This window comes from Cervus elaphus, chromosome 10 (assembly GCF_910594005.1).
Source record: "Cervus elaphus chromosome 10, mCerEla1.1, whole genome shotgun sequence".
In the NCBI taxonomy this organism is placed as follows: Eukaryota; Metazoa; Chordata; class Mammalia; order Artiodactyla; family Cervidae; genus Cervus; species Cervus elaphus.
In genome coordinates, this window is record NC_057824.1 from 21,229,338 (window position 1) to 21,250,013 (window position 20,676).

The following is a 20,676-nucleotide window of genomic DNA, read 5'->3' on the forward strand; positions in this document are numbered from 1 at the left end:
CATGCTCACATGCAGAGGTAGTTCTAGATTTAGACCACTGAGACAAGCCATTCTATCCTAGGGTTGTCTTCAGTAACAGCTACTCAGGGAGTCCTGGGTTCAGATTTTATCTCATCCTTGTCCATGTGATAGCTGTGTTTTCGTTATCAAAATACAGGCCTTCTGGGCCTGAGTATGACCCACTGAAGTCTCTGTTGTCACTACAGACAGATTACGTGGCTTTCAGAACATGCAGAAGAAACTTTCATTAACAGTAGAAGAAGAAGGAGAGGAGGCTTTCATGATTACTTTTTAAATAACAAAACAGAGATATTTTCAGACCTGGCATGGTGCCTCCTCCTGCTCCCACATCCGAAACTTGAAGCCAGCCCTAAGAAAACTAGGATGTTGCCTTTCCTTAGCTGCCATGCACATTCTTTGAACTAAGCTTACTTTCATGTTTTATACTGTATCCATTGAACACCTTTCCGAGGTTTTCAGGGAAATATTATTGGATCTGAGACGGTCTAAACATGGGCAGTACCTCTTGGCCCAAGTGTGTGCCTGTAAGTTCCCAGATTTTAGCCTTGACGCATCTGTCGAGACCCCTCGGGTGGAAACTGAGACGCTGTTGAAGACAGCTGAGTGCCGGTGTTGGGCAAATCGATCCTAGTTATGTCTGCGAATGAGTCGTGTCTATTTAAATTGAAAATGTACCAGCTGTGTTTACATCATTAGTACCAAACTTCCCAATTAAACTGTTGATACTATAAATATAGTACACAACTGCCTTAGAGAGGGGGCTTACATCAGCATTCTTCTTACGGCTTGTTTCACTGGCTTTGAGAAACTTCCACCCCGTGGCAACTGCCAAAGAAACAAACATTGGAGACCATTTAGGGGCATCTGGTGCCATTGTTCCGTTTAGGGAATGACACATGTGAAGATTACTCTCTGATTGGTGCTGTCTCAACCAGCAGCTTCCCAGGTGGCTCAGTGTTAAGGGATCCACCGGCCGGTGCCGGAGACACAGGAGACTCGGGTTTGATCCCTGAATCAGAAAGATCTCTTGGAGGAGGGCCTGACAGCTCAGTCCAGGAATCTTGCCTGGAGAAGGCCATGGACAGAGGAGCCTGGTGGGCTACTGCCCATGGGGTCGCCAAGAATCAGACACAACTGAGCAATTGAGGACACCTTAATCTCAATCAGATATTTTTTCTTTCTTTCTCATATTTGTTCCACTCATCCATGTATTCCCAATCCCCATTTACTGGCATTGACTTAATATAGTTATGAGGTGGCTATTTCCCATGTGTAAGGAGCATGGTGTAAATGAAGCAGGACCCCATGAGGTTTCTAGGCACAAAAGTCTTTCTGTGTCCCCGTCTCCGATGGGCAGGTTCAAAGAGCTGCTCATCAGGGAAGGGAGGGGAGGCCGAGAAAAGGGAGGAGCAGTCAGGAAACACAAATGCAACCTTGGGGCAGGCCTTGGTTTCCTCATAAGGGATACACATAGCAATATCTTTGAGCTCTTCAGCAGAACTATAACCTCCAACAAATGGAAGATGTTAGCTATTTGATGCATCACTCCTCATTCCAGAGAAAGTCACAGTTCGCCCATCACCACCTGAGACCAAGTGATCTCTTCAACCAGATCTTACTTTAAAGGAAGTGCGTTTGTGTTGACTGCTTCAAGAAGGTTCCATGGATGACATTTGCTTGTTGGTTTTAAAGGAAGTCCTTTCCAAGTTTCTCTATTCATAAATATGTGTGCTTCCTGTCTCTTAGGCCCGAAATATACATGGTAGCATCTGTGTGGACTGAATATCCTAAGGGGATTATATCAGAATGATGGCTTCTGAGAGAGTCACAAAGCTAGAGGATTTTTTTTTTTTAAACCATGGAATTCACTTCACCTTTCAACGCAAATCTTGCATTTCTCAAATCTGAAAATCATCTTCTCTTTTTAACAATTTTCTCTGCCCAAATCTAGGGCATGGAAAAAGCAGTAGAACCATCTTGTCTTCACTAAAAGAATTCCTAAGTGTCCACTAATTGCAGGGTGAGTGGGTTGCATGTTTCCTGGTGTGTCCATAGGGCATGCCAGCCATGTAGACCGTCTGTCTTCTCTCCTGGTTGAGCCTTCTCTTCTTGGTTTCTGTCTCTCCTTCTCCCTGAAGTCGAGAAGCACAATAAGAAGCTCAGTAAGAAAAATTCCAGTCTGTAATCCCCAGGCTGAGTACATATCCTGAGGGATGGGCACCTTTCTATGGCCCAGGATGACTTAAGCTTTGGATTTCTTTTTCTCATAGTCAGAACTACTTTCATTTCAAGGTTTTAAGCTATTTATATTCAATTGGAGTCTGCATTTTTCTCTTTCTGAGGGAACGTAGATTTATTTGTATGTTCCAGAGGATAGTATCTGTATATTCTTCTTTTTTTTTTTTTTTTTGAATCTCAGTAAGATCTTCTTGGCATTTACAGTCTGGGGCTCTCAGCATCCTCTGAGTGGGGCACATCAGTCAGGCGAGCTGCCCCCGGTTCTCTGAGTTCTAATTGCTTGTTCCCTTTCTCTCCTGCCCCTCCTACCCATCACCCTGTCCTCTGCGACACAGAAGCTGTGTAAGGCTTTCCACCCAGGGGAGAGAGACAGAATACAGAATTTCCTAGGGTAATAAAAGATGTAATAAAAACACCCAGGCTGCAAAAGCAAAAGGCAAAGACGCTGCTGTTGTTGTTCAGTCGCTCAGTTGTGTCCAGCTCTCTGCGACCCCATGGACCGCAGCACGCCGGGCACCCCTGTCCTTCACTGTTTCCCAGAGCGTGCTCCAAGTCACGTCCATTGAGCTGGTGATGCCATCTAGCTATATAGCTTTGACTGTATGGACCTTTGTCGGCAAAGTGATGTCTCTGCTTTTTTAAGGAAAGTTCCAAATCAGGGGAAAAGAGCCTGGAAATAATACTTTATGTAGTTCTTTACATGTATTTTAATCCCTAAAACAGGCATTTGCTCTTATTCTGCATCAGGGTAAAATTTCTCTCTGATTTTCCCCTGGGCCTCGTCACTTACTTTTATGCCACCCTCTCCTACCAACCTTTACATAGAACACACTACGCTCAGAAAATGCCCACTCAACATCATGTGATCTAAGAAAATGAAAAGAATTCCAGCCTCAGGGGGCAGGATTTAGGATTATCAGATGCTTCTGGTTCAGGGTCCTTGTTCTCATTTTTTTTTTAAAGTGTGAATCACAGATTTCTTGATGTGTGTTTGTGAGGAGGACTACAGGAAATAGTCACTAGTTGCATTAAGTTACAAAATGCAAGACACAGCAGTTGCATGTGATTTCAGATAGCAAGTGTTTTAGTAAATTTAAGTATGACCCAAACATTGTGTGGTAGTGGTGGTTTAGTCTCTAAATTGTATCCAACTCTTACGACCCCATAGACTGTAGCCTGCCACAGTCCTCTGTCTACGGGACTTCCCAGGCAAGAATACTGGACTGGGTCGCCATTTCCTTCTCCAAGGCATCTTCCCGACCCAGGAATTGAACTTGGGTCTGTCTCCTGCCTTGCAGGAGTATTCTTTACTGGTTGAGCCATCAATGAAAGCTCCATTGTGTGGGGTATACTTATCCTGAAAAATCTGAAACTTAATGGAACAGCTGTAGTTTGTTGGGGTCACTTTGTCATCTGAAATGTTGTTTCTAGGTTTGAACATGTTGAGTTTCTTGCATTGTTCAGAGAGCCTATTCATGCTAATCATCTAAAATCTATGTGTTTGTTTAACAATATGGAGAATCATCTTGCAAGAAAGACATTTCAGCCTGAGGATAGACAGCTACAGTGGCTTCTTGCTTGTAAGGGGTGTCTGTGTAATGGATCTTCCTTCTATCTTTGCTCCTCTTATATGGCCTGGCTACTCCTGGCTTTTATGAAACCAAGGTCCAAAATCCTAAACATCTCATTCTAGTTGGATATTTTAAGTTATCAAAATCCCACTTCACTAAGGATGTTTCATCCAGTGGCTAGTGACAAAGCCTAGAAGGACTGTTGTACATACTAGCTGTTTCTAATGTCTGCTGCTCAGTGCCTTGGAAAGCAATCAATCATACATCAAGAAAGAAAGCTAGGATTAACCTCCTGCTTACATACTTGGTACTGGGTCCCTAATTACGATATCTCATATGATGGGTTATGCCATAATATGGAAATAATACATGCAGTTGTATTTTCTCTTGGTTCAAGTGCATCATTTAATGATAGGAAAACGTCAAATGAATATCCTTGATATTAAAACAGAGAAAAATTCTGACTTGGGGAACAGTTACCCATATGCATAATCTGATTGACTCTGTTTCTCTTCTTGCTTATAAACTATTTCTATTTTTTTGCAGCAATTTGGTAAAATCTTAGATGTTGAAATTATTTTTAATGAGCGAGGCTCAAAGGTAAGCAACTTAATTCACTTTAGAATTGTTTAGCTTTGTTTTGAAATGCTTGTTATAAATACGGGGAAACAACTGCACTGTTTTAATCCGCACGTTGTGAAAATGCACTTCCGTGGGAATTCCTTTAGGGACCATCCCCCTCACCCCACCCCCGTTTCCAAAATGATGGGGAATACACTGGATTCAATTTAAAATGTATAAGGGGGTATTTGAAAATTGCTGTTTTATAGATGTCTATATATCAAGTTTCCAGAGGAAAACTACCCATGCTTAAAGAAATAATGCTGTTGCTACATTTTTGTTTTTCAGTGATAATTATGTTCTTTATATTAAAAAGTGAGTTCATAGTCTCATGAGCAGGTAAATATGTGATTATTCTGTATTAATAAAGTGCAGTTATTTTCCTGGGTTGTAGGGGAGAAAATCTCATATACACCAACCTTTTGAATAAAATTTAATCCATTAGTCTGCGTACCCAACCACATTTTGCAATTTGCCATTGCTCTGAGTTAGTTTTTTCTAGGAAACCAATTTTTAAGTAGATTTTTCTTACAAGTAACAGTGTTAGTAAAAATCAGAGGTTAGGGATTTCCCTGGTGGTCCAGTGGTTAAGACTTCACCTTCCAAAGCAGGGGGTATGGGGTTCGATCCCTGATCAGGGAACTAAGATCCCACCATGCCTCATGGCCAAGAAAAAACAAAGCATAAAACAGAAACAATATTGTAGCAAATTCAATAAAGACTTTAAAAATGGTCCACATTTTTAAAAAATTCATTTTTTTAAAATCAGAGGCTATATGGTTGAACTCCAGCATCTTCAAAATGCAAACATATTGATAGGGAAAAAAAAAAAAGCCGCCAAACTCTCTAAAGCATCTTCTGTCAGTGGTCATCTAGGACCAGTGCCCACACCAGCAGCAACATCTGGAAATTTAGCAGAAATGCAGAGTCTCAGGGTCCAACCCAGACCTATTGGATCAGATCCTCTGATATTGGGGCCCAGCACTCTGTGTTGTAACAGGCCTCCCAGGGCTATGGTTAAAGTTCCAAATCCTGTGTCTCCTTATTCTCAACACACGCCCAGGCTTCATTTGAATGCAGGCTACCCCTTTGCCCACTGGGATTTCATAGTGGCTCAAGAGTCCTCTTTCTGCTTGCACTCTCGGAAAACGCAGGAGCCATTACTCTCCCTGGACCAAAGCGGTGCTCTGGGCAGAGCAGCAGATGCTCTAAGAAAGGTGAAAAGAAGTGAAAGTGAAAGTCACTCAGTCATGTCTGACTCTTTGTGACCCCATGGACTCTACAGTCCATGGAATTCTCCAGGCCAGAATACTGGAGTGGGTAGCCTTTCCCTTCCCCAGGGGATCTTCCCAACCCAGGGATCGAACCCAGGTCTCCCACATTGCAGGCGGATTCTTCACCAGCTGAGCCACCAGGGTGCTGCCAGAGACTTGGATGTTGACATAGGACCTAGGAAGTGAACACATCCCATAACTCTGCCTGGCTTCCAGTCCCCCAGGAACGTTCAGCTTCCTTCTCACTTCCCCAGACTGTGAAAGTCAAAATGGAGAGAAATTCATTCCCAAACACAGAGAGATCACAGGTTCAGCCCCAGAGCTTTCCTTACAGAGACTGTTTGGGACAAGCCAGTATCCAGAAGTGTTACTTAGAGGAACAGGTTTTGGAACTTCCCAGGTGGTCCAGTGGTTACGACTCTGCATTTCCATTGCAGGGGCTGCGGGTTTCATTCCTGGTCAGGAAGCTAAAGTTTCATATGTCATGTGGTATAATAAAGAAGAAGAATGGGTTTTATCTAAGGGAAGAGGGTGCAAAAGCCAGTCTCCTGGGTATAGGAACCACCACCTCCCCACAAAACAATCATTTATGATTCCTTGGGCAGCCTGCGTAGGTTTTATGTTAACTGACAATGTTAACTGAATTGTATTAACTGAACAGGAGAATGCTGATTGAATTGAGGAAAGAAAATGCCGTTATTTTCTTTGTCACAGCCAAAATGGATGGTGTTGTGATATGCTGGATGAGTAGAAAAAAAGAAAAAAAAAATCAATTCATTACACTCTGTAGTTCTGCTACTTTAGGGGCCTTGTCTTTCTGTTCTAATTTCAGATATTTAAAGTAATCCTTATAATATGTCAGTAGTTTGACCTCCAGGCTGGGGGAAAATAAGTTAACTCTTTTTCTGCTCTGGTATGAAAAACCATTACAGGGACTTTTTCTACATATACAAAGCCAAGTGCATTAAGAGAAAAATGTGCCTGATCCCTTTCACTTATGACAGATGTATTCTGGGTGAAATTGTACAAGATGACATGGAAATTTGGCCAACTTCCTTTTAATCCTGAGTCCAAAGCACTACTGCCTTTAAAGTTTTCTTTTCTAAATTCATACTTCATGTATATTTTGTTTTGTGACCTTTGCCAGTTGGAGGAAATGGTTTAATTTTTTTTCCAGAGTTGTTTAAGGACATTAGAAGAATATCGCTTGTTATTCTGAAAGTACAATGGTGATGCTATTTTTAAGATTTCTTCCGTCATTCCTGTGATGAGCCTGTCTCTGGGGCCTTAGGAATAAAACCGTTTAAGTTTGCCGCATCCAGAGACTGATTTTGTGAAGCTGTGAAGCTGCGTCTTTTTTTTTTTTTTAATGAAGAAACATTAAAAATAGCCTCTCTCCGTGGGTTTGCTGAAAGATCCAGTCTTGCAGCTGTCAGAGCTGCCTGGTACTACTGGAGTATCCTGGAGACAGTCCATTTGGGAACTGCTGAATGGACGTAGCAACCGGTACAGGAATATCTTTCATAACTGAAAGTGAAAGTGTTAAGTCGCTCAGTCATCTCCGATGCTTTGTGACCCCCTGGACTGTAGCCTGTCAGATTCCTCTGTCCGTGGAATTCTCCAAGCAAGAATACTGGAGTGCGTTGCCATTCCCTTGTCCAGAACTTGATGTTATCCTTAATGGGAAAAGTCTTATGTAAGGGACATTTCCATTTCTACACCATTGGAATGACCTCATTTTCATCATTTGATGGTGGAGAAGCAGCCAGGAAATGGGAGAGCCCTTACGAGCTAGGAGCTCACCTTCTGGCCATCGTCTTTGGGGACCTTCCCCAGGACGGTCGCTCAATGGAGATTGAGGATGGCTGTGTGTCCTGGGAGTGGTTGGTGTGCATGTCTGTGTGTCTGTGTGCGTGCGTGCATGTACACCTGTCCATACACAGGCAATATCTATATTATCCTGAGAATATATAATGTACAACCTCATGTGCATATGGATAGTACAAGGAAATCACATTTTAAAAGGATCTGCTAGAGTTTGAAAATGCAATGAGCTGGCACATCGGGGGTGAGAGATCCTATCATTCAAGTTTCCTTTTAGGAGATTTTAAAACATTGTGTCTACCTCTGAAACATTTTATCTGGGGGGATAGACAGAGATGGATGTGTTTTCATAGACCTAGGAAATGTGCAGTCTGCTCTTTGATTCAGTGATATCTATAGTAGTGGGCTTGGGCTTCCCTGGTGGTTCAGTGGTAAAGAGCCCTCCTGCCAATGTAGGAGTCGAGGGTTTGATCCCTGGGTCAGAAAGATCGCCTGGAGAAGGGAATGGCAACCCATTCCCAGTATCCTTGCCTGGGAAACCCCAAGGACAGAGGAGCCTGGCGGGCTGCGGTCCATGGGGTTGCAAAAGCATCAGACACGACTTGGCAACTAAGACAAGAAACCTAGTATTGGTTTCACTCCAGTACCAGACTAGGGAATTGGATGTGAGAGAGACAGAAGCGCTTCCTGTCCTCAGACTTTCCTGAGTATCTGAGAGACAGATCCTTAAGGCAAACAAGTGTGATACAGTTTGCTATGATCCCCGGTGAATGAGAGGCTGCTGAGACTCCAAGCAGGCAGATCCATCTTGTTGAAAGCTGGGAGGGCTTCTGGGAAGAAGGGGCATTTCAGCTGGGAGAGAAAGATAAGTAAGACTTGCCCCAGGGGAGGGAAGGAAGAAAGATGGTCTTCTCGGGAGAAGGAGCTATGTGGAGAAAGGTGATTGGGAACAAGTGTGCTGTGAAGCCCTTAGTGCCACAGGAAAATGAGTCTTCAGATCTTTAATCAACAGCTCCTCCTCTTCTAGGTGATAGGAGCTCTCTGCACCAGAAACTGGAGGAATCGAGTTTTTTTTCATGTAAGATGAAAAGTCAGTACAGCATCCATCCTGGGTGCTTCAAAGCCTTGATTTGTGCTCTAAATGTTCTATTTGTGTTACTACAAAAACATAGCCCACAAGACTAAAAGAGAAAAATAACTGGGATATAGGAAGGCCAGAATGTGCGTTTCACAAAAAGATGGAAAAATAAGTAAGTCTTGGCTGGTCCACCTTAGGGTTGCCGTTATCTGCCTAGGGCTCACGCCTTCCCATCACAGGGCACAAACATCGCAGATGTCTTCTGCAGGGCTGTGCCTTCTCTAAGCCACCTCCCCAGCACCACCTGCCCAAGGTAAACCTTGGGAAGTAGCATCTCTCCTCCATCTGACTCCTCCCTGCCCAGTGTAGCCTCGCCTGCATCCTTGACCTTTATATGGGATCATTACAGCTTACTCAGTTCCTGTGTTCTCCAAGCCACATCCAAAAGGTGCTTCTTTTTGAAACTGAGATAAAAAAAAATATTCAGAGTAATTTTAAGAATATGCTAAATATTGCATTTTGCCTAAGACAGAATACTGACCATGAAATGAAAGTGTTAGTTGCTCAGTCATGTCTGACTCTGCGATCCCATGGACTGTAGCCTCTGTCCATGGAATTCTCCAAGCAAGAATACTAGAATGGGTAGTCATTCCCTTCTCCAGGGGACCTTCCCAACCCAGGGATTGAACCCAGGTCTCTCACACTGCAGGCAGATTCTTTACCATCTGAGGCACCAAGGAAGCCCACTGACCAAGAGGCAGGGCAAAAGAAACAAGCTTTGTTGCCACCAACTTTCAAAGTTGCCAGCTCTTGTGCCTGATGGAGTGGGTGCCTGAAAATGGCCAGGTGGCTGTCTGTCTGGCCATGTTGTGGCTCCCCAGATAAACACCTGGCTATCTTCTGATCCAGGGATGTCACATGACTACTTGGCTGGGCGGAGGTAGGATGGTCCCATGGGACATGCCCTTTGGTATTTGTGTTTCTGCAGCAAGGTCTTCATGAACCCAGCTTTGCCAAATTTCAACTAGGCTTCTCAGCAGGTTGAAATGAGATGTATTGAAACACTCAAAAAAAAAAAAAAAAGTTTAGCAGAAAATATTAAGAGTAAAAATAATAATAATAAAGAATCAATATATTATTTTTACTTCAAAGCAAAGTAAAAATGTGGTAGAATTCCTCTTTAGTTTATGAACTTGGGATTCAGAAGAGGTTTCTATTTCTACTTTCATCTCTCCCTCCTATCCAGGATGCAGATTTTAGGCCAGCATGGTTTGCCCAGGATTTAGATTGGAATCTTTATGACTCCATTTGTGCGGATTGTGTTATTCAAGTGGGTTGAGTGTTCAGTTCTTCCTAGCACTGTAGTGAGAATGACTATTAGTACCCATTAGCAACAATGATGGCACCAAATCCTCCATTGGTAAATCACATTGGACTGTGGATTTCCTTTCTTAGGCAAGTAAGAGAATTGCCCCAGATAGAGTCGCAGTCCTAGTTCCCCTAATTATTTATTAAATGTATGGCATGGCTCAGGATGCTAGAGCCTTGGTCTTAGAGGTCAGGAGGAGAACATTTCTGTGTGATTTTGGCTGATTCCTACATTTAAGATTAGAATCACCAAGTCAAATAGATATTCACCACAAAAACTCACTCCAGTCCCTAAACTGCTCTATAGAAACTGGCAGTGTAATTCTGTATAGTCAAAGCTATGGTTTTTCCAGTAGTCATGTACAGATGTGAGAGTTGGACCATAAAGAAGGCTGAGCACCGAAGAATTGATGCTTTCTAACTGTGGTGTTGGAGAAGACTCTTGAGAGTCCCTTGGACTGCAAGGAGATCGATCCAGTCAATCCTAAGGGAAATTAACCCTGAAGCTGAAGGCCCAGTACTCTGGCCACTTGATGCAAAGAGCCGACTCATTGGAAAAGACCTTGATGCTGGGAAAGATTGAACGCCAAAGGAGAAGGGGGCGTCAGAGGATGAGATGTTTAGATAGCATTATCAGTTCAATGGACGTGAATTTGAGCGAACTCCGGGAGATAGTGACAGATAAGGGAGCCTGGCATGGTGCAGCCCTTGGAGTTGCAGAGAGTCAGACACTGCTTAGTGATAGAAGAAGCCATGGAAACCCAATTGCTGGGCCACATTGGTAACTTTTTCAGCAAACAGATTTCTGGGCTCCACTCTGGGATTCTGATCCAAGAAACATGTGTCAGGACTTAGAAATCTGACTGTTTCATATGCCCCCCAGTTCTTTCTGATGTATAACTGAATCTGAGGCCCAGTGGCCAAATCAGAGGCATCAAATAGTACCAACCCTCCAGATTTTATTTTTTGCCCATTGACATGCTGTTATTTCAAAATGAGTCAGCATCAGTGTTTGTGTACCAAATGCAGCTAATCCCATCAGTGATGAGCAAGACTAAGTAGGGTCTTTCTAAGGTATAATCTTAGATTAGTCAAATAATTCAGACCTGTCCTTATCACAGATCCTCACTATGGGAAATAGGAAAGGTAATTCAGTCTAATCCCCCAAGTGAAGAATTTTTTTTTCCCTATCAGATCACCATCTAACCTAACTTGACTACATCCATAGCTATTATCCTCTATGGAGGAGCCCATCATAATATTGGAAAGTTCTCACTTGTTGGAACCCTGGGTAACAGCTCTTTGAAACTGAAACAGCTCTCTGAAACCCTGAGTTTCAGAGATTTTTTTCATGACCTAATGAGGAATTGAGAGTTAACAGGAGTTGGTTATGATCAGCTGTGATTTGTAATTGTTTGTTTTATTAATATGACTGACTGTCCTACTGCTCCAGCTAAGCTTAACACCAACATTTTCCTTTAAGTAAAGATTACCTAACATAAAGAGCAATCTTGGCACATTGCATTATTTTACCCTGTTTATACTGTGAAGACCAGAACGAGCTGGGCAGATTTACACTGAAATTGTTTCAAACGGTTGGTGTATATTTCTGAACAAGCTGTACAAATATTTTTAGGGGTTTTAAAAATAATGTGTCATATTTTCTGTACTCTTCTTAGGAACAGTGTCAGTGAAGAAAAAGGATGGATTTTTGACAATGTGATGTGTAGGGGGGTTGTTTTTTTTGAGGCTGAAATATTACAGCAAAATATACCAGTGATGCAGAAAAGAGTGTATTTGTTATTGATCAGTAAAAGAAGTACCTAGAGTGTTACTGTAAATAGTATTCTACTAAAGGAGGTTTTGAATTTTCTACCTGTTGATTTGACAAATGGGTATCAGCATAATGTCTTAGAACTTTACCATACGTATACACATTTCTGTTTGGGGTTAGTAAAGCAGTCTGGAAAGCTGACAGTTTCAGAAGCACTTATATCATTTGAGGAGTGAGGGAGGGGATATAAAAATGTTACTTGACCTGTTTGCATTAGCAATCAATGGGTGTTTATTTCTATTCATTTCATGGGATTATTTTGTTGATTTAGAGCTAAGAGTTTCAGATTTATTAAAAAAAAGGTCTTTCCTTTTTTTTTTTTTTTTAGGCTTCTAATTTTTATTTTTTGAGACATAAAGGCTGTAGAATTGACAAATTTGAATAACCCTAAAACTGCATGGAGAAGAGATGGTCTTAAAACCACACAGCATGACTCTGTAGGCAATGTTAGAAGATTCTGGCATTCATTGTTGAATTTTGTGCACACGTTTTCTTTTCTTTTCTTCTTAATTTGCATGTCAAGAAAGTGGTTCCCTTTTTTTCCTCCCTCGTTATTTCATTTTCTTCTCTGTGAAGACACTGTACATTTATTTTGATCTCATTTTCTTTCCGTTCGATTTCTTTTCTTCTGTAGTGACAGTTAGAAAGGTATTTTGGGTATCATTCTTTGAATTCTTCAGGGGTGACAGCTAACGGGTGACAGAAAACAAAGATCTTGTTCACACTTGTCGCTTACTTATTGCACATTTTAGAACTCTTATAATTTCTCTAATTTGCATGTTACAGAACGGAAGCCAGGACAAGAAATAGAAATTAAAGCGAGAGAACGTTCCGCAGTGGTCGTTGACTGAAAATAATAATCTGCATGTTGTTTTCCCTTCTCCCTCCTGCATGTAGGGATTTGGTTTCGTAACTTTCGAAAATAGTGCCGATGCGGACAGGGCGAGGGAGAAATTACACGGCACCGTGGTAGAGGGCCGTAAAATCGAGGTGCATGTCCAAAATATTTTCCTTTTCATCTTTTTGATAAGTGTCTGCTTCACGCTCATTTGTTGTTTCAGATGCATCATTGTGTCTTGTATGTGACCCTATTCCCTTCTCATTGTTTATATATATATATTTATATATAAAAAGGAAAACTGGCCTTACTTTTTTCTTTTAACTTTCCTTTATTATGTTACTCTTATTACTGCTGAAAGGTGGATGGCAAAAGTGAGACAAAAGAAAGGTTAATCTGAAAGGTTTTTTTTTTTTAATTCTTATTTTATTTTTCATGTCTTATAACCAATGGGTGCAGTAGATTCCAAGCAGTGGAGAGAGTGTTGCAAAACAAAATATAGAGCAGTTTTCTGTTTTTGTTTTCTTTTTCTTTTCCTTTCTTTTTCTTTCCACTGCAGGGCTGATGAGGGATCCACAGTGGTGTGCAAATTAAACCAAATTGTGAAATGAATAGCATTTAAGAGAACAGTTGTTGGGGGAAAAAAAAAAAATGAGAGGTCTTTGTCATGAAACCTTTCATTTTTTTTTTTCCTTTTTAAGAAGACACTTTCAATCTTTGTATTCTTTTGCAAACAACGTGAATAACCAAACAGGATTTCCTGTTCAATATCTGGCCCTTCTTCATGGAAAAAAAAAAAAAAAAAAACGCTGAAATTCCTATACTCATAATCTACTCTTTCTACCACTGGCTCTCCCTCAAAATGACCATAGGGTCGTATTTGTTAAAACTTAAAAAAAAAAAAAATACCAGTTAAAAATGCTTTAGTCTTTGGAGTAAGATGTTGCATATTTTGCCTTTCATTTCCCCCCACCCTCGACGATAATCCTTAGGCCCCTCACCAAACTCTCAGTAACCATGGTAACTGTATACAAACCCATGCTGGCGATGGTGGTGAATGGTAAGTGGTGAAATCCATCTGCCGTTTCACGTATTTAGTGCTGATATATCTCTATACATATATATACCACGTGAATTTTTTTGACTTGTTGTATTAAGTTTTCTTGATGCTCTATTTTTTTGGATATTGGTACGCCTGTAAATGAGTGTACGTTCTAAGCTAGCCTGGGAGGCACTGACTGGATTGAGATATGACCAGTGCACATCTTACTCAGATTGTTAACTCCATATTGTGTTAAACAATGCACCCTCTCTTTTATCCTTTTGTTAGCTGTGACTTTAAAGCTTGAATGATTTTGTTAATTCTTGCGATGTAAAAGGCTCTTGTTCCAAGTGTTGAATGCTAGATGTTGCTTCCCCAATGGTTCTTCCCCCTTAAAGTGTTGCATACGGCTAAAACTTGTTTGTCCTTTTTTTGACATTTATGTTCCCTTGTACCTGTCTCTCCCCTCTTCTCCTCCACTGCATGTTCCTTCATATGAACCTTATTTTATGTTTAAAAAAAATATTTATTGTTTCTGTGTTACCATGGAGTACACGCATGCTTTTCAATCTTCAATTATGCAGTTCCTTTTAATTTGCTTTTACTGTCTCCTTATTAAACTTTTAAATGATATGACATTGCTTTATTGAAATGATTTGTTAAGTTAAAATGGTTATGAAGTAAATGTAATTATAAAAATGTATGATTTTGTTATGCACCTACTGCCTTTTATAAATTAAAATGCATTTTAGTTTTTGTTTTTTGTTTTTAATAAGTAATCACAGTCATAATGCATGCAACTAATTGAACTGTGGACTGGCCCTGGAATATGTGCTCATTTGAGTTTTCTATGTACATAGGTAAATAATGCCACAGCACGTGTAATGACAAATAAAAAGACTGTCAACCCTTATACAAATGGTAAGTAGAGTTTGGCCTCTTACAAGAAAATGTCTCTACCTCAGAATCTATTAAGTAATTTAATTGGGGAATCTGTGCCAACAAGCCACATTTGCCTCAGCATGGTTACTGTGTCTTCGCTGCTGACCTGCTACAGTGAACCACTTGAATCAGTAAGATAAATTCCATGACAAAGGCAAATTTAGTTTTCAAGTGAGGAGTGAATGTTCTTCTTTCATCCTCTCTGGAATAACTCCTATGTGGAGTGAGATACATAGGAATCATTTGAGAATTACATGGGTAATTTATTGTAATTAGAATGAGTTGATGGAGGGTGGATATTTTGTTTGTTTCTCCCTTAATCATCACCTCCTTGGTGATCAATAATCATTCCCGGAAATGGGACTGCAGCATTTGGTTCCGGCTTTGAATCTTCTCTGGAGCCATTAGACTTCTGAAGTACCTTGGAGGGTACCTCATGATGAGTTCCACACTGAGAACAGAATGTATGAGTGTGTTACACACGTCTCCCTGGGTTACGAAGTGGCATCTGGGGCAAAGGAGGATGTTTACTTGTATTGCAGACCCCTTCAGGACGATGCATTTCTGCCCTTGCTCAAGAGGAAAACGTCTCAAAGCTCTGCATAATAAGGACTTACAAAATATGAAAAATTATTAAAATATTCACACATTTTGATTTTTTAATCCTTCTCAGAAGAAATGTCTCTTAAGATATATGGTTGGGGTGGGGGGCGGGAAAAGATGTCATATGCTAATCACATGCTTAATTGCACCAAATTTAGATAGAATGTAATGTAGTAAGTTAAAGTTAGAGTTTTGTGGGATACAATACTCATTAAGATGAGTAGGATGAAGACTACAAAGGGGCTCATAATGAATGAAAAGTTTTAAAATAAAAGAAATTATATGTATAGCGTGATTTGAATTAAGGTAGGCATTACCCCCAAAATGTTTATGGTTGAGTTGCATTGTGAGAATGGAAGGTATTTTTCCTCTGTTTTACAGATTTTAAAAAATAACAATGTCATTACAGTCTTAAGGAAAAATTTATGGAATTTTCCATTTTAAACATTTTAATTACACATGAAACATGAAAATACAGACATTCAGAAAATGAAGAGAGAGAGAGGGAGAGAGAAAGGGAGGGAGGAAGACAAGGCTAAAATATATTTTGAATGACACCACTGCCATGTTGGTTTCCCACCTATCCCCTCAGAAGGTGCCGCTATTGCAGATTATTATCTATACCTTTATTTTACACTTTCTCGTGTCATGTGTAATAAGTATATATGTATAATACAGTGGCAAGTGTATGATTTTTATATGAATGGTGTCATGGTATACACATCATTTCTGATTGGCTTTTATAAATCAATATGGAGTTCTTTTGATGTAAATACATATAGACTGCATTCATTCTTTCTAGTGGTTACATAATATTCCATAAGTAAGTAAGTAAAGTCACTCAGTCGTGTCCGACTCTGTGACCCCATGGACTGTAGCCTACCAGGCTCCTCTGTCCGTGGGATTTTCCAGGCAAGAATACTGGAGTGGGTTGCCATTTCCTTCTCCAGGGGATCTTCCCGACCCAGGGAACGAACCCGGGTCTCCTGCATTGCAGGCAGACTCTTTACCACCTGAGCCACCAGGGAAGCCCATACAAAGGGTTTATTCCCCGCTTACGTACTGACTGACTTTTTTTTCTGTTATAAACAATACTAATATCATTTGGTAGTTTTGTTTTTGTTTTTCTTCTTTCTTATGCCAATGGCTGTTACTTTGTTTGTTCTGATATGTTAAAGGTGCACCGTTAAACAAAAATATCCCCTCAATGTGATAGAACTCTAAGAAGAAAGACTGGAAGAATTATTTATTTGGCTAACCCATTTTTTCAGCTTTCAACAACCCAAGACAAAATCTGAAACAGTATAGAAAAATTCTGCAACAGGCTTTGAATGCCCAGTGCTGAAATGAAGCAAACCTCTGATTTAACGTGTCATGGAGTCTTTCTGCTTGGGTAAAAGTGATAACTCTGCAACTTTCCAGAGTTAGTACATGATGGCACCAATCTGACTGTGGGGCATTTTCTTTCATTATGAAGTAGCAATTGTGTGTGTGTGTGTGTTTGCACACATATGCCTAGGCACAGGTGTTCATGTGTGCTGCTGATGTGAGAAAATAAGACAAAGGAAGCCAAATATTCCTTAAGCCATATGTAGGCATATTTATTTTAAAGAGAGGGTTACTGATCAATGTCATACCCAGTGGCTGAAAACTGGACCTGTGGTCCTTGGAAACACAGTTCAAGCCACAATGAATAGTCAACATTTCTGGAATACTGACTGTATGGCATTATGTTAAACATTTTAAAAGCAGCGGGTCCACATAGTGTCTTGTAAAGAAGACGTAGTTATTCCTGTGGTAAAGATGTAAAATTTGAGGCTAGTGGAGATGAAGTAATTAGTGACATCTTCTCCTTTTATTATGACATAACGAAATCCTGTGGCCGTGCTGGGTGTTTCGAGTGCATCACTGTCACCTGTCATTTTGCAGAACTGCACTCAGACCTCCGCTACAAGAACAAAAAGATTATTCAATGTGCAGCCCCTAATCTCTGCCACGTTGGCAAGTGCTGGGTTGCTCAGTCATGTCCAACTCTTTGCACCCCTGTGAACTATAGCCGGCCAGGCTGTCTGTCCAGGGAATTCTCCAAGCAAGAACATTGGAGAAGGTTGCCATCTCCTACTACAGGGGATCTTCCCAACCCAAAGATCAAACCCATATCTCCTGTGTCTCCTGCATTGGCAGGTGGATTCTTTACCACTGTGCCACCTGGGAAGCCCATGTGTTGGCATAAGTATCTCTTATCCCATTATGGCGGACGCTGCCTTCTTAGTTTCCAGAAATAAATCGCGTGGATCTCTAACCTGTATACCTGAAAGGGGACACTCAGAGGGTTATCCTGTTACATAGACTGTGTATGTGACCTAACTGGGGAAGGATAGTCATGGTAGAATTGACTTTAAAAGAAAAGAAAAGAAAAAGAAAATCCTAACTGTATAAAGACAGTTGGTTTCTGTAGAGGTGATCATGAAGAATTTTACTATTCAAGTAAAGGATTCTCAAAACTTTATCAATCCTTAATTCATGAGTGCCATCACTACAAATAAAATGTCCCACAAAATGCAATCCAACATCCTGGAAAGACAGGGACCCTCTTAGATCCTTAACAAGCATGACTGTGTTAATAGAGAATATTATCACCACACAGAAAAGAAAGAAACAAGAAAGTGGTAGCTGTGTGAGATGATGGATGTGTTCATTAGCTTGATTATGGAAAAACTTTTATAATGTGTGTGTATGGCAAATCCACAAATGGGTACACTTTCAATATAGACACCAATTATACCTCAATAAAGTTGGGGAGGGGAAATAGAGAAGTGAGGATCAATGAAGTCAGGTGGAAATGAGAAAATAAAGTGATTTGGGAGATTCATTCATTAGCTACCTCATTCATTCTCACAAACCGTCAAACTCAGGCTTCAGCAAAATTATGGATTACTCAAGTCATCGAATTCTGAGGTCATCCTCAAATGGAAAAGAATCTAACTATCAGTGCCATCATCACATTCATGCATTCCTTTAGGATATCAGTGAATCATCCAACAAAATGTTAAGCAGCTGCAAAGTTTCCAGTGATGAGTAAGATAGGATCTGAAACATGATAAGACACATAGCTAAGACTCCCTGTTGTAGAGGACCACAGTTAATAATATTGTGGAGGACGTAGATTCCATTTCCCAGGACCTTTGAGCTTGCGTGCAAAAGACTGTAGAATGACATAGAAGAGTCTGGAAAACCCTCCCGATCTGAAAGCTCCATCATGAGGGAGTTGAGTGGGCTACTTCCATATTGCTGGTTTTTCCTGAGGACATCAAGCCTCAGAGAAGAGTTAGGGTTTACTGTGCTCATTGGAGATCAAATATTTATTCTGTAAAACAAGTGGAGAACCATAATCCCAGGAATTTCTTCAATGTTGGAGAAGCGTGAGTGTTGGATGTAGCTCTTTTATTTTCCCAGCATTCATAGGAAGGGTGAAAACTGGACAAAAAGAGCTGAAACTATATCAAGGTGGATTAATTTACATCACCTCTGTTTTTTAGGGATTATTGACCTGCAGGGGGGCTGTTGAAACATTCCGCAGAAGAGCTTTCTCAAGTGTGACCTGTAGATATGATGGGACCTGCTATATAGGATGTTTGTGGTTATTATGGGAGATGAAGCTTCCTTGGTGGCTCAGCAGTAAGGAATCCACCCATCTCCATAGGAGACAGAAAGAGATTCGGGTTCAGTCCTTGGGGTGGGGAAGATCCCCTGAAGGAGGAAATGGCAACCCACTCCAGTGTTCTTGTCTGGAAAGTTCTATGGACAGAGAAGATGGGCGGGCTACAGTCCGTGGGGGTCACAAAGAGTCAGACACAACTGAGTGATGGAGTGCGCACGAACGCTCACACACACACACACACACACACACACACACACACACACACACACACACGAGATGAAATACTCAGCACAGTGGCAGCTACAAAGTGCCCTAAAAATGCAATGACACGATAATCTCAATAATAAATAGCCATCTTGTTCCTTTTCTTGCTGTGATAGTAAGCTGATAGATATACTAGTTTAAGGATCAAATAGTTGGGTGCCGGCAGAGGCCGACCAGGTAAAATAAACAAACAGAGAAGGTCTGAGAAACTTGCAGCCTTTTTGGACTCTCATTTTCATACTGAGCAAAGCAAAATATTTCTCTTCTAGACGGAAAAAAACCAGCACAGGGTAACCATAAAAGATCACTGATTTTTGGCTCCTAAGCCAAGCATGTAACAGGGAACAGGCAAACTGGGGGCTTAAGTGGGGGTGGCCCCTGGTCACCCCAGCAAATTGGTCCGTAGGGAATTCTTAAAGTTGCCATTTCTGCTCGTATTTGAAGAGAAGCAGAAATCTTGTATCATAGATGAAATTTAAATGTTGACAATAAACATGCATTTCAAAAAAAGAAAAAGTTGCTGAGTGAACCGGATGCAATGTGCAAATGACTTTTCATTTTGGGCATTGCCTTCTGCAGCATTTCAAATACCAGATTCCTGGCATCTGCAGTACATGTGTTTGGAAAGCCTCGGGACAGTTTTGGAAACCCCTGTCAGGCATTTAAGGGTGCTTTCTTGAATGTGTTTTCCTTAAAATCCAACTTAGTAAAGCCCTGGAGAAGACATGTGTCGATTTGTTTGTGTGCACAGTCAGACCTGTCTTTTAACACCCAATACAGCCATAGTTAACACTGAGGACCTCGGTCAGTGTTTTCTGCAGAAGGCTGGCAGGTGAACTTTAAGAAGAGGAATTTAAGGAGGGGAGCACTGATTTGGAGGCAGCCCCTTGAGGCGGGGCCGCAGAGGGGTCCTCTAAACAGCTCTTATGTCTGATGTGGAGTGAGACCCCCATGTGTCTGGTGTCTGCTCCATCGCCTTCTTGTATGGGGGCTCTGGGAGGCTGGGAGCCGTGGGCTTTATCAGCAATTCTCCCTTTGCTGTAAGCCTCATTGTTCGGTTTAATGTCCTTGATCAAAATCTCTGAATTCGCGAGGCCTGGGGACGAACACAAACTGCCTTGGAAATTAAAACTGGGATCATTTTGTCTGTCTTCCTGACAGTGCAGGCTCCTATCTCCAGCAGGGTGATCCCAAGGGTCCCTTCCAGGTACTAGAAGGAGTCGAAGGGACTAGGAGACCATTTGCATGTGATTTGCATGCATTTACATAAGCCTGCAAGAGCCCTGTTAAGTCTGAGCAGAGGTGATTTTCAAGGGCTGGATTCTTATTGTCTTTCCCTTGAAGATAGTCACCCCTAATGGTGCCCCCCTGTTTTGTAGGTGTGTATAAGGAAGCAGGTCATTGAGGGTTGGAAGGAGAGCATAGCCAAAAGGAATGAGTCCATTAGAAAAAAGCTCTTTATTCTTTCAGTTCCTTTAGAGCAAAACTAAGTAAATA

The 20,676-nt window shown here is 41.2% G+C and overlaps 1 protein-coding gene across 19 annotated transcripts in view; it reads left to right on the plus strand.

Moving 5' to 3' along the window:
- RBFOX1 (RNA binding fox-1 homolog 1) overlaps nucleotides 1–20,676 on the plus strand; it is a 1,671,014-nt gene that overhangs the window by 1,530,922 nt on the left and 119,416 nt on the right. For 18 of the 19 annotated variants that reach the window (XM_043914258.1, XM_043914265.1, XM_043914257.1 and 15 more), the window contains 3 exons: nucleotides 4,377–4,430; nucleotides 12,727–12,819; nucleotides 14,570–14,630. In XM_043914258.1, coding sequence (XP_043770193.1) covers nucleotides 4,377–4,430; nucleotides 12,727–12,819; nucleotides 14,570–14,630 — 208 coding nt within the window. The remainder of the gene's footprint in view (nucleotides 1–4,376; nucleotides 4,431–12,726; nucleotides 12,820–14,569; nucleotides 14,631–20,676) is intronic. The other variant, XM_043914271.1, reaches the window with a different exon arrangement.